Source organism: Streptopelia decaocto (genome assembly GCF_964273445.1).
Source record: "Streptopelia decaocto genome assembly, chromosome: 18".
In the NCBI taxonomy this organism is placed as follows: Eukaryota; Metazoa; Chordata; class Aves; order Columbiformes; family Columbidae; genus Streptopelia; species Streptopelia decaocto.
This window is the reverse complement of record NC_138673.1, coordinates 1149503-1163420: the sequence shown is the minus strand read 5'-3', so window position 1 is coordinate 1163420 and position 13918 is coordinate 1149503. Positions and strand designations below refer to the sequence as shown.

At 54.4% G+C, this 13918-nt stretch overlaps 1 protein-coding gene across 2 annotated transcripts in view; it reads left to right on the top strand.

Moving 5' to 3' along the window:
- Positions 1-13918, top strand: part of MTMR4 (myotubularin related protein 4) — a 59574-nt gene that overhangs the window by 24998 nt on the left and 20658 nt on the right. For both annotated transcript variants that reach the window (XM_082068395.1, XM_082068396.1), the window contains exons 3-7: positions 7172-7261; positions 9902-10018; positions 10697-10779; positions 10970-11136; positions 12509-12605. In XM_082068395.1, coding sequence (XP_081924521.1) covers positions 7172-7261; positions 9902-10018; positions 10697-10779; positions 10970-11136; positions 12509-12605 — 554 coding nt within the window. The remainder of the gene's footprint in view (positions 1-7171; positions 7262-9901; positions 10019-10696; positions 10780-10969; positions 11137-12508; positions 12606-13918) is intronic.

Below are 13918 nucleotides of genomic sequence, written 5' to 3'. Positions count from 1 at the left end.
TTCACCCAAGGACCTCTTTAGGCTTTGAGGAACCGAATTTTTTTTGTAGAGGGACCTGAAACAAAGATGCCACCGTGTGACAAAGGTAGAGAAGGCAGCACAAGAAGTTCTGTTGCCCACAGCTAGTCAGCTCTTGGTGTCAGCTTCTGTAGCTCCCCTGCATAGGTAGTGGAGAGAAATAGAAATACGTGTCTGAGTGCAGGTCACCTCACCATGGAGTAGGTACCTACTAAGCAAGAGGATAAATTTTAACTTTTAGGATAAGATAAATGATACAAGTCTCTCCATTCCACTCCTTGCCTGTTAAAAGATGTTGATAAGCAGGTCCGGCGGGGCTCGGTGGCCGCTGGAGCCCCAGGCTGTCGGGCAGAGCTGCGCTGGCTCCCGTCGATTTGACTGATGTCCTGGCAGCACCTGCCATGGAAGTCACCTCCTCGTGCCAGGTTTCCTGTGTTTTTCCTCCCGCTGAGGCAGATCGGGGCAGCTTGTACAATGCACAAACTACCAGGGACAGGGCTGTGGGTTCAGATCTCCACCACCCATTGCCGTAATCCCTTGCATTCCCTCTTCTCTGTCTGCAGGGTGATGCTGTGGTGATGAAAAATTCACCCTTAACATCTAGAAGGGGTGGGAGTGGTGCCCTCTGCCTGACGAAAGAGTGATCACAGCAATCTTACTGGTGATGCCAAAAAGAAATGGAGGATAAAGACATGTTGTGGTTGGGAAGGGCACACCTGTGCTGGTGGTGGCACCTCCCTGTAGTAGATGGGACCAGTTTTCCTCGTCCCACCCTTTCACTGCTTCCACCTTCCTGCAAGCGATGGGCTCTGCCAGCACCTGCTTGTTGGTCCCTCCTGGCTGTGTCTCACGGAAAGCTGGACCAGCTGCTGACTAAGAGATGCAGTTCAGGGTGTTGAGCGGCTCCAGGCCAGGAGAGCGGTGTGACCATCGCGGTGGGTGTCCCATGCTCCCACTGTCACTATTGCAGTGCCTATCCCGTGCTCCCGGTGTTACCATTGCGGTGGGTGTCACCATTGTGATGGGTGTCCCATGCTCCCGGTGTCACCATTGCAGTGAGTGTCCCGTGCTCCTGGTGTCACCATTGCGGTGCCTGTCCCGTGCTCCCGGTGTCACCATTGCAGTGAGTGTCCCGTGCTCCCAGTGTCACCGTCGCGGTGCCTGTCCCGTGCTCCCGGTGTCACCATCGTGGTGGGTGTCACCATCGCGGTGCCTGTCCCGTGCTCCCGGTGTCACCATCGTGGTGGGTGTCACCATCGCGGTGCCTGTCCCGTGCTCCTGGCATGATTCCCTGGACGTGTTAGTCCAGGTGTGGACCCCATGTTGCAGGCTGGGCTCCTGATGCATGCCGGCACATCTCCATGGGGAGTATTGTCCCCTCGGAGGCTGCAGGATGGTCCCTCACGTGCCAGCCCTATCTTTGCGGAGCGCTGTGCTTTCTCAGAGCCTCCCAATCCCTTTTGGGACCTTCACGAGAGGTTGTAAACTGTTCGTGTGGAGGGGTGGGAGGAGCAGCACGGGAGGGAGCCACTGAGCATCAGCAACATGCATTGCAAGTTGGTGGAAAAGGGGTTAATTACTGCAAACCGGTCTTAAGAACATGCTGCCCATGTTATATTCGCCTCTTCTTTTCCTCAAAGAACATGAGACCTTTAGGGTGGTTGTGATTGGGAGAAAACGAGGGAGGTTTCTCTCTCCCCTTGCATGAATGTTCGTATGCACAACACTCAGAGGAGCCCAGTTCTATGAAAATAACCTTGTCTTTCACGTTCGGTCTGCTGGTGGTTTGTGATAAGGAGCAAATACCGGCTGTTCAGCCGAGGAGGCATCTGAGGTGACATTCAGGAGCTCCCTCCAGCTCTGCCAGCCGAACCAGGCCCTGAGCACTCGGTGTTGCTGTGCCCGGCACCGGGCGGCCTCGCTGCCACCGCTCCTGTCCTCGTCTGGTCGATGGCACGCGAATGAGAGCAGGTGCTCTGTGAAATGCTGGAGGAAGGGGTGAACGTGGTGGAGTTTGAATCTGGTTCCTCAAACTCCGTGAGCCTCGGTGCTGAACTTCTGGGCAAGGTCTGTGTCTGCTCTGCACCAGGCACAGCTCTTGGGTGGAAGTTTCTAAGCCATGTGTGAGTCTTTTTTTAATGCTAAAAGTGCAAAAATATTTCAGTTAAAACAGGAGAACATCTATTTCTGGATGCTCAGGTCATCTTAGGTTGGAAATTCAAAGTGATGATCTGATGAGCAACCTTTTAACTCCGCACAGCTGCAGCTTAGGGTTATAAAGGTCCTTCTGCAACTCGAGCTGGCAACAGTCCCCATGCCGGGCCCTGAGCTGGACGCTGGTTCTAAACATCTCGCTGTGGTTGAGCAGACCCCTTACCTGCCTCGTCTGTGGGTTTGTGTGTTATTAATGCTGCCGATGTGTTGTATGCAATTAATATGTTAAATAGCGATGCGTACTGCGTCTACCTAAGAGACACCTCTGCTTCAGCCATTATCCACAGATGCGCTTTGTTGCTTTTCTGATATGTCAGGGAAAAAAAAATCTATTAGTTTTACTTTAATAGCTACACTTTCCAGTATAAAAGGTTCCTTTTGCTGCCCTGGTTTCGCAGCAGACGTCTGGCATTCACCGAGATAATAACCTGTGGGGAGCAGGTGCCTCTCCTGCTGCCCAGGGTTGGCCAAGACAAGTCCGTAACCTCATCCGTAACCCTCTGTTCTCGGTGTGTTGACTTTGCGTGTAACGCAAATGTGTTTTGCTTTGTGGGTGCCAGCTGGAGTTGGGTCCCCCAGGCTGAGCAATACCTGACGTTTGCCCCCCGTGCACTGTGGAAATGGTGGGCAGGGATGGAGCGGAGGCAGTGATGGGATTTCATGGCTTATCTCCAGGTGTAGTCACATTTTCTTCTGGGGTTTTTATCCTGAACTGTGCGTGGCTGTGGTCTGTGTGTCTGGTTTCTCAGCACGGGGGTTCATTAAGTGGCTCTTTGCCTGGGCACTGTCACCCTGCAGTGACAAAGGACAACAGGCCTGGGCGTTGAAAAGCTTGTCCCTTGGTTGAAGCAGCTCAGAATAATCTAACCCTTAATGAATTTGTGCAGAAACGCCTGAATCTTCTATCTGACTTCAGGAAAACCTTTTGGGATGCGGTTGGTGTTGCTGGGTAGTGCTGGCTGTGGGGCAACCATGTTGAAAAGGAGCTTAATGCCTACAGGCTGTGCCCTGTTTGGATGGTCCAGGAACAAAAAAGCTGGTGCAATTTGAGCAAAATTACTTGGGCCTGGGCCTTGAATGATTAATGAAGGCTGGGGTTTAATTTTTCATTTTAAGAAAGAGATTCTCACTCGGACTGAATGGTGGGAGTCGGAGTGCAGAGCAGGAGCTGGTGCTGGAACTGGAGATGGCATTGCTGGGGAGGCTGCTGGACTGTGGCCTCTGGCACAGGCTGTGACCTGGGGAGTTTGGGGTTTGCTCCTGGACTTGCCGAACAACAGAGAGCAGAAGTCAGCTCCTGGGTGTTTGACCTGCAGCAGTCCCTGTGCCCCAGGCATTTCCCTGTGTCTGCAGGCATTGCTATACCAGAGTTAAATCGTAGAATCATTTTGGTTGGAAAAGATCCTCAGGATCATGGAGTCCAACCATAACCCACCCCTGGCACTGCCCCATGTCCTGAGAACCTCATGTCCGTCTGTCCAGCCCTCCAGGGATGGTGACTCCAGCACTGCCCTGGGCAGCCTGTTCCAATGCCCCACAGCCCTTTGGGGAAGAAATTGTTCCCCACATCCAACCTCAACCTCCCCTGGCGCAACTTGAGGCCGTTTCCTCTGCTCCTGCCGCTTGTTCCTGGGGAGCAGAGCCCGACCCCCCTGGCTCCAAGCTCCTTTCAGGCAGTTCAGAGATCAGAAGGTCTCCCCTCAGCTCCTGTTCTCCAGCTGAACCCCCCAGGTCCCTCAGCTGCTCCCATCACGCTTGTTCTCCAGCCCCTCACCAGCTTTGTCGCCTCCTCTGCACTCTCTCTAGTATTTCGATGTCCTTGTTATGATGAGTTGTTGACACTGCAGCATGAACTGTCCAGGTGGTCAGTGAGGGGGACAGTGGCCCTGGGGAGCCTTGTCCCCACCAAGGACCGTGGGCACACAGGTGCTGGTGGGTTCCAGACTCACCCAGCTGCTCCTTGCACACACAGCAGCCCCTGAGTGGGAGGACTTAAAGGCTTGGGAGCATCCAGCACTGAGGAGCGAGCAGCACAGCCCTTTGTCCTCCCTCCGTGCGCAGGCGGAGGCCGGCGGGAGGGGCGCAGGGAGAGGTTTGCGGCGGGCGGCTCCTGGCCGAGCCTCCCAGCGGGTCACCGGGCGCAGGGCTGGGGGCCGGGGACAAGGCCTCCCCGCGCTATTGTTCCGGCGCTCCCGCCATGGGTGCGACACGCGGCAGGTGCTGGCGGGAGATGCGCCGCGGGCTCCCGGCGCGCGGGACGGGATCCCCCGGCGGCTGGTGGGGCAGCGGATGCGTCGCTGCCGTCCGCCCGCGGGCATCGCGCCGGCTCTGCGCGCGGGGCCGGCGCTGGAGGGGCGGGGGGATCCCTCTGTCGCTCTCTCCATTTTCTGCCAGGGAGACACTCATGGCAGAGCCGAGCGCGGCGGCCTCGGGAGGGAGGAGGAGCCTGCCCGGCCCCCGCCCGCCCCCCCGCCATTGTCAGCGGCAGCCGGCAGCGCTGGGCACCTGCCGGGGATGCTCCTGCCCTTGCCGGGCCCGGCGGAGCGCGGGGGCTGCAGCCGGCCCGGCGCGGTGGCCGCGGATCCGCCGCCGCCAGCAGCAGGGACCCGGGGGCAGGAGATGCTGCTTGTGCCTGCCCGGCCCAGCTGCCGCCTCGGGAAATGAATATGACTCTGCCCGGCCGCGTCTCCTGCTCCATGCTCAACTGCTTCGTAAGTGCTGCTTTTTTCTGCCCCCCCTTCCTCTCCTCCATGCAAGTGGGGCTGCACGCCAGCTTCTCTCCGTGCTGAGGCGGCTGCACCAGACCAGGCCTGTCCTTGAGGCCGGGCTGCGTGCGGATCCTCCTGCCCTGGATCCGCCTGGCCTGGCTGTCATCTCCTGCACGGGGGGATCCCTCCTCCTCCCCCCAGTGCCACCCCTGCTCCCCGTGTCCGCTGCCCGGGCCCAAGGGCACAGCAGCGCCCGGCACCGCAGGCCGAGCCGCCGGAAGGCCCGGTGAGCGTGTGGTGCCACGCAGGCTCCGGCCGGTCCCTGCCCGGAGCTGGAGAATCGCCGTGCCGGAGCTCCCGCCATGGCTGCGGCGTGCACAGCGAGACCCCTGTGCTGACACTGCGGGGGGCGGTGCTGGGGGAGGGGGTCCTGCATCTGCATCTTTTACACCTTCGGAGAAAGGAGTTTCCTTGCTCAGAGGAAACCTGATGCCCCTTCCTGCAAAAAGCCCCCCCCAAGAAGGACTCATGGCCAAATGAGCTCTGAGGCTTTCAGGCTTGTGAAAGGAGTGCGGTCGTGGGCACCCGCTGGTAGCCGGGGCTGGGGCGGCGGCAGCGGGAGATGCTCAGCTCAGCCTCCCGCCCGTCCCGCGCCGCAGGCAGCAGGGACTCAAGGACAGCCGGGCCGGTGGAGCGCTCGGCTGCCCTGTTCCAGTTCCTGCTGCTCGCTGGGATTTCTTTGCAAGCTGCGAAGTGGCGATGGGAGATGATCTCTGCTCCCCAGCTGTTGCACGGCTGTTCAGGCACTCACCTTCGTGCTCTCCTGGGCTAGTGCCCCAGCATCGCAGTGGCCCCTGAGCCCCCCAGGGTCTCCGGTAACCAAGGGCTGCTGGAGCGGGTGCCCTGGCAGCCTTGCCCAGGGCCTGGTGAGCGGGTGAGGAGCGGAAATGCCCTGGCCGGCAGTTGGGGTTCGTGCTGAGATTTGCACCAGCTCGGGCAACTCTGGAGCCAGGGGTGGGCTGGGGGGCAGCCCTGCTCTGCGGTCCTGGGAGTGCCAGGACGGGCTGTACCTTCAGGTGCTGGGGCTCGAGCAGCTGTCAGCAGCATGAGGGGATTCAACAGCATTTTAAATAGAACTGAGCCAACAGTGTCAGGTTCACATTTTTTCAGATTGAAATTTGGTGTTGTGGCTCAGATAACTTAGCTGGAAAGAGATTTCATTTTAAAATATTGTTTGATGCTTACAGAACAGAGTATTTCCTAATAAATGCTGGAGCCCAGAGGAGCTATAGTTAGAGAACAATTGGCATTCTGAAGAAAAGATTCCCACACTGAATACCCATGGAATTAAGACTGTCCTGAGCTCCGGGCAGGCGAGCATCCTCAGCTGAGTGTCGGGATGCGGCTCGTTCACGTAGCCAGTTGGTGGTTTGGCAGAATGTGGGGTGAGGGTCGGTGAAAGTGAGGACCGAGATTTCATGAGTGACTGAAGATCGACACGTCCTGAACTGAGACACTCTCTCCACTTTCCCAAGGATGGTGTGTCCAGGCTCTCTGTTCTCTCAGCCTTTGTGGTTTTCCCGGCGTGTCCGTTTCAGCAGCTCAGACACGTCCAGCCGCCCTGAGGACGAATGTCCTGCTTGGGTGCTGTCACCAGTCGGTAGCACAAGTTGTGAATTGGCTGCACTTGGGTACAGCTGTTGTAGAGTTACATTTCACGCTTGTATATTCTCCTCAAAAAGCTTCAGGCTCTTCCCAGATTTCTTTGGGCTGAGAGTAAAAACGAACACTCCTAAAAGAAAATAGTCCTTCTGAACACAGGAGGAGGAAGAGTAGGTGGAAGCTGTAGTTGGAAACCCTCTGTGTTATGGTGTTTCTGCTGTGCTGCCATAGTAAAGGTAATGGGGTAACCTTTCACGTGACAAATTACGATCACATCGATCCAGGATCCTGTGCGTGGCTGAGGTGTTTCTGCTTGGCTTCCCAAATACAACACGGGTGGAAGAGACGGGGCTTGGAGACCTGGTTCAGTCTCTCCCTGTGCTGTGGGTGTTCTGCAGCAGCAGGAGGAGCCGCTGGGGTCCAGAGGCAGAACAGGCATTTCCATGCACAGGTCCAGGAGATCCCCAGTGTATTGGGGTGCCAAGAGCATCCAGCAGCCTCAATTTTTGCCTTTTCACAACACGTGCTGGCTCGGGCCTGTCTCAATGTGTGTTTTGTTTGCAATGCAGGGTGAGGAAGGCCCTCCCAGTTTGGAGTACATCCAGGCCAAGGACTTGTTCCCCCCGAAAGAGCTTGTAAAGGAGGAAGAGTCATTGCAGGTAAGGAAGTAAAAACAACAAACAAACAAACCAATAAACCAGCTTTGGGGTTCAGCAGGCTCAACTCTGGTGGTCTGGAACCTGAGAGCCATTCTGCAGCCCTCTTCGTGTTCCGGAGGGACCGGCGGGTCCTTCCGCACGCGTGGAGACTGTGGCGGCGGCTCTGAACGCCCAGGCCCTGCCTCCCCGGCCCTGCCAAGATGCTGCGATTTGCACAGCGTCACATCTGCCGCTTGGAAATATGGCTGGAGCATGATGCAATACGGAGCCGTCCTGGGCATTCCCTGCCCTCCGCCTGCGCTGACAGGGAGAAACGCAGAGCCTCTGCAGCAGGTAGACGCTGCTGGGCCAGGCTGAGTGTCGGCGCTGGGCTGTGCTCTGTGTAGCCGTATGGTGCAGTTGCACTGGCTGATCTGGCTGTAATACATGTTGCTCCTGGCATTTTCCTGCTGCAGAGCTGTTGGAAAGAGAAACCTCTGCCCGATGCCAGCCTCCTGCTGCAAAAGCCCTTGAAAGACACCCGGTGCTGTCACTGCTGTGCAGCAAGGGCGAGATCCTGAGCGGTGGGACCCAAAGCATCCTGGTGTTTGTTATTGCCTTTAACATCGGCCGCTGGCACCTTGTCCATCCTCCTCATCCTCCAGGCTCACGTTGGGTGTTCTCGCTGCAGTGTTTGAGTTTGTTCCGCGATTGGCATCATCTTGGTTAAACGGTGCTGATAAAAGCAAGGGCTGCGGCAGCGGGAGGAGCAAACGCGGGGTCAGGGCTGCAGGGCTGTGGCTTTCGGGAGGTGAAGCTGCTGAGGTGACTGAGCGGAGCCCACCCGGAGAAGAGCAGAATCTGCTCAAGTCTTCTGCGTGGAGGACCATAAAATTCACCCCTCCCAAAGGGCAATTTGCCTTCAGCAATTTGTTGTTCTCTTAATGGAAGGTGAAGTCTAAAAGGACGCCATCGGCTTGACAACAAGCTGTATTTGGGCACCTGCCAGTTTATTCCAGGATTTTCCTCTGTCAGTTCTTGCAGTTTTCACCATCCCGTTTCTAATCTGTCTCCCTTCTGTTGCTGCGTGAAAGAGCCACACAAGCAGAAGAAACACATGCCAACTAAAAACAGCTCTGGCAATCGTGCATAAAAAAACTGCAGGAATAAAGAGTGTCTATTTTTTTAATGTCAAATAATTCAGTTTTTTAAAGCGTTTTCAGATAGGTGCCAGTCTAAAGTTATTTTTGTACATTAACTTAAGAAGGGAGAAGTTGTTGGTACAGTTGTCACTTGTACATAAAGTCTGAAATCCAGGAAACTCAATTTTTAGGCAGCATATACCCAACCTCTAGAATCGGCTCAGAAATCGAGACAAGGCTGTCTGACTTGTGCTAATTACAGTATAATGAGTTGTTTCATCAGATGCCCTGTCTGGCGAGTAAAGGGCTCTGGCTGAAATGATAAATCTTTGTGACATTTTCATATAATTGATTCCCAACATCACCTGGTGCAGGTGGCATTCAGGAGCAATGAGGACTCTACTCGGTTAAGGGAAGAGGAGCCTGATGAATTTTAAGTTGGTTCACTTTTTAATTTTTTTAATTCAAGAAAATCAAAGTTAAACTTGCCCATCTGCCAGGATCTCCTGTTTTAAAACTAGCTGGGGCATGTCTGGGCTGATAGGCAAAGCCAGAGAAACACTTGATTATCTGGATTTTTATTTTTTAGTTTCTAATATAGGTAACTTAATTAGTTTCCTCAGTCACGCAAATACTGTACGCAGAGATTCCCTTGCAGCCTTGTTAGCAGAAACTGGGCAAACCTTTGATTCATGGACCCGGATTGGTACCTGTCAATCTTGGGATGCTGCTATGAGCCCCCTTGGTTTATGTGACACATCGGGATCACGTCTGGACTCTGCCGTGGGGCAGGGGACTCGGGCTGAGAGGCTCCGAACTGTGCCTGACATTGTCACCTTTGTCACGTCACCTGTGCCAGGGCTGCCTGTACCCTCTCCAAAAAGCAGGGACCGTAAAACCCTCCACCCCCACGCAGCCCCTCGCTGCCAGGTGCCCATGGTTGGCGTACGTGGGGTTTGTGGTCACACCTCTTCTGTGCATGTATTAATATTAATAATCACAGAACCCCAGGCTGGCTGGGTTGCAGGAGCTCTGTGGATCCCCAGCCCAGCCCTGCTCACGCAGGGTCACAGAGCAGATCACACAGGTGGGTCCAGGCGGTTTGAATGTCTCACAGAAGGAGACTCCACACCCGCTCTGGGCAGCCTGGGCCAGGCTCTGGCACCTCCCAGCAAACAAGTTTCTGCTCATGTTCACATGGAGCCTCCTGTGTTTCAGTCTGTGCCCGTTGCCCCTCACCCTGGCGTTGGGCACCATGAACAGAGTCTGGTATGTCCTCTTGACATCCCAGTTATCCATCAGGAGGTTCTCAGCGGCTCCTGATGTATCTTTGGCAGCAGATCCCTCGCATGGTCCCAGCGCTGTCGGTGCTGTTGTGGGCTCTCAGCACACGATGAGCACGTTGCCGGGAGTGATTCCCACGGGAGCTGCGCTGCGGGGCAGTGGGACGAGCGGCTCTTGGCACGGATGGTGCCCACAGCTCTCTGTATGTCTTCAGCTGGCGGTGTCTCCCTTGCAGGTCCCGTTCACGGTGTTGCAGGGTGAGGGTGTGGAGTATCTCGGCCATGCGAACGATGCTGTGATCGCCATCTCCAACTACCGGCTTCATATCAAATTCAAGGATTCTGTGATCAACGTAAGTCCACATCTGCCTGTTCCTGCTGCCTGAACCGTGATTCCTCGCAGTATTTCGGGGGGGTAAAGGCCAGTTTTGTGTCGTTGAGCTGTGCCTCTTCGAAGGTGCCATGGCTGATGCCATCTCTCGTTAATGCTGGTTGTGCAGTTGCTGTTTTGCTGCTGAATTTTGGGGTGTAGATGGGGTTCTCAGCTGGATAATAATTAGGTCTTTCCCTTGCTGTTCTTTTTAAATTCAAGCATTAAGCTTGGCAATTTTAAGACTGTTAAGGTCTCTTGCAGGCCAGTTTTAATGAGACTTCTCCTGCCTGGAGACCAGCAATCGAGAATCAGACAGTGGGAGCCTGAGGCTTTCTCTCGCTGTCTTGGCTCGCCGTCTTTTATTGCAGCTTTTGTCTGGCTCGGTTACCTGCACTTGTCTGGATGCGATTTAGTCAGTAACTACCCCCAGGTGGGAGGCTACCCAGGGACAGAACAGAAATCCGAATAGTAATTGTCGAAGGAGGCTCTACGCTGAGTCACCAAGCTTCATAAACCTCTGAGTGGGTTCGTAGTTTGGAGTAGAAGCTCGTGACTGCTGGTGGAGCCGTGACTGTGCGTGACGGGCCCGCGGGCCAGGCTGCGGTGTCTGCCGCGGGGTGTGGCGCGTCTCGTCATGCCCTGCGTCTGTCCCTCGCAGGTGCCTTTGAGGATGATGGAAAGCGTGGAGTGTCGGGATATGTTCCAGCTTCACATCGTCTGCAAGGACTCCAAAGTGATCAGGTATCTGTTTAATTGTTATATCGTAGATGCTGCTGCAGGCCGGTCGCCACGGTCAGCTCCAGCGTCTCCCTCTGTGCTGCTGTTGGAATTGAGCTGTTCCTGGCCAGGGTTACTAAGATAGAGCTCCCTGTCCATGTGTCTCAGCTGGATGAACTTACCCACTGAGGATGATTTACTGTTGGCTTTGCAGGTGCCATTTTTCCACCTTTAAGCAGTGCCAGGAGTGGCTGAAGAGGTTAACTCGAGCCATTGCCCGCCCTGCGAAGCCTGAGGACCTCTTTGCGTTTGCCTACCACGCGTGGTGCTTAGGAGTCTGTGTCGACGAGGAGGATCAACATGCACATCTCTGCCGTCCAGGTGAGCTCCTGGCTGGTCCCCTCTCTGCTTTTCCATCCAGAAGCGCTGCAATGCAGTTTGAACTGTTGTTCATAAACTGATGTCTGGCTGTGTCTTACGCTGTGCTGTAGCCATAGCTCAAGTTTACCTTGGTGAGGGGCATCCTGTACCTGGCCTGGAGATCAGCTGATGGCCAGGTACAGCACAGTAAAAGAAATAATAGTAATAAGGACAATAAGGGGCGTTCTGAGCCAGCAACATGTACACAGCTTTTCCCTTTTTCCTGTGAAAACACCCCATACTTTAGTACTCTCATAATGATGGAGAGCCCACGCAGTCTTGCTCCAGGGTAGTAAACACTATCAGCTTTGAGGCAGTTTAATTAACATGAGTCCATCTGCATCTCTTCTCCAACACCCAGAAATCATAGAATAGACACTCCCGTGTTCAGATCTGTGGAGACGTCTGGTACGTCTTTACACAGACACAAACAGAATCTCTGAATCCATAAAGAGAAGAGCAGAGCTGTGATGGTGCCCCCGTGTGGACTGGGAGTTTCGCTTCACTGGGAGCACAAAGTTCACTCGCAGTGCTTTTTCTTTAAACAGCTTCATCATGGATAAAAGGGGATTAAAATGAGTGACAAACCTGGCTTGAGTCTTAAAAATGTGCTGATATGAGAGGAGAGAAGCAGTAGCGTGAATGAAATGTCCAAACACAGGTTGGGATGGAGGGATGGGGTTGAATGGGTTAGCTGAAAGAGATCTCAAAAAGAAGCTGACAGAGTACATGTTTTTACTGTGTCCCAAACACCAGCCATTGGGAGATGTTTGTTGTCTTTGCTTTAGAGAAAGGAGTATTCTCTAGTATAAATAAACCTACCTGTGGAAGTTGTTGCTGCAGGATATGAATGGGGTGAAGAGCTTTGCAGTGTTTATTTATTAACAAGATTTGACACTCGAGCAACAAAGGCATCCAGGATTTGTGAGGCGAGGCTGAAACATGAGAGAACAAACCCCGAGTCAGTCTCTGAGAGAGGAGTCCAGAAAAAGGAGCTGCCTGGAGTGGGTGCTTAGGACTCCTCTGCCATGGGTTTCCTGACATCTGCTTTGGAAGCCATTCCTGTCAGAAGGGCAAAAAGTGGGTTAAATTAATGTCCCCCACTCCCACATGGATGCGGGAAAGCTGTTTCCTTCTGCTCTGTGCCCTGAGACTGAGAGTGACCTGATTTAACACAAAAAGCAGAGGAACCCCCGTGATGGACACATCTTTTTGGCTTCTGAAGCAGATCACCGCTGTCCAGCTCCTGTAGTTTCTCTCTGGCCTGTGAACGCTGCGCCGGAGCTGCCGCTGGCACGTTTGTCAGTAAATACCCCATGCTCTGCTCTTCCAGGAGACCACGTGAGATTCCGATTTGAGATGGAGCTGGTGAGGATGGGCTTTGACTTGCAGAACGTCTGGCGCGTCTCTGACATCAACAACAATTACAAGTGAGTGTTTCACCACCGGGCTCTCCCCACTCTCCCCTTCCCTTCTTTCCCTTCGCAATCCCCGGCAGAGCAGCGGGTGAGTCACACCCCAGCTAATCCTCCTTCCTGACCTTCAGAACCCTCAGGCAGATCAGCATATGAGCCACATCCCCTTTCTTCCCACCTTTCACATTGTGGAATTGAAGGAATCCAGCCCAAAAACCTGGGCCAGCAGCAGTTAGAAACGCTAACTCGGGTGGTTGATAACGCGCTGGCCATAACTCATCCTTTGATGACGTTGTCTTGGCGGAACCGTCCATCGTGGGGTCGCGTTTCTGGCCAGTTGTTCTCTCTGAAATGCTCTTTGAAATGAAAACCAAAGTTTTGGTGGCTGTTTAGGAGGGGGGTTGGGCCAGTGCAGGGCTGTCTGATGCTTGGCACCCTGGGGAACACGGGAGGCTCGTTCGGTCTGGAGCAGAGGCTGAAGGGTGAGCTGCCTGCAGCTGCTGGAACGGCATTTCCAAAGGCGATGGAGTGAAACTCTTCTGACGACAGCAGCCGGTGACTGAAGAAAGAGACGACAGCCACGGGATGCAGCTTGGGACGTTCAGACTGGACATGGGAGGAAAAAAGCCCAGTAATTCCCCAAGAGTGTCCTGGGGCTGATCCCCAGAGAGGTGGGGGTTCTTCATCCTTACAGATCATCTCAGGTGATCTGGTGGTTCCCCGTGAGTGGGAGGCTGGAGTGCAGATCTCCCGAAGGTCTTTCCCATGAACACGTCAGTGATCCCAGCCTGTCTTCTGCTCCTGGAAGAGCCCAGGAGCTCCTGGAGAAGCGCTGCCGCATTCTTTGCAGCAGGTGGCATTAAGCCAACAGGATTTTATTAAGCTTTGCCAGACATATTCATTTCTGCATTCCCTATAATCCTTTTCTTGAAATGACCGGTATCCCTCAATCTTTTCTCTGTCTCAGCCAGTAAAGGCATCCCCGTCACCGCTGTGTCACCCAGGTCCCTGTCACTGGTTTCTCATGGAGAGGCCTGGGGGGGAAATCCTGGTGGAGTTTTGCGGTTTGCTGCCTTTTTTCTCTTCCTCGAGAATCCGGGCAGCAAGCACTAGATTTGGGGGTTGTTTTACAGTTTACGTGGCCATACTGACCACATCATTGCTTTTGGACTGTTAACATGGTTTTAATGGCATTTACACAGTTTCTCCAAGGATGTAAAATAAGAATCGTTCTCCTGACCTGCGCAGTTCTGGAGGACGCAACCTGTAGGTCCCTGCCCTAGGCAGAGTCTCCGTGTGTCTTTGAGAGCAGCCGAGGTTTTTGGGGA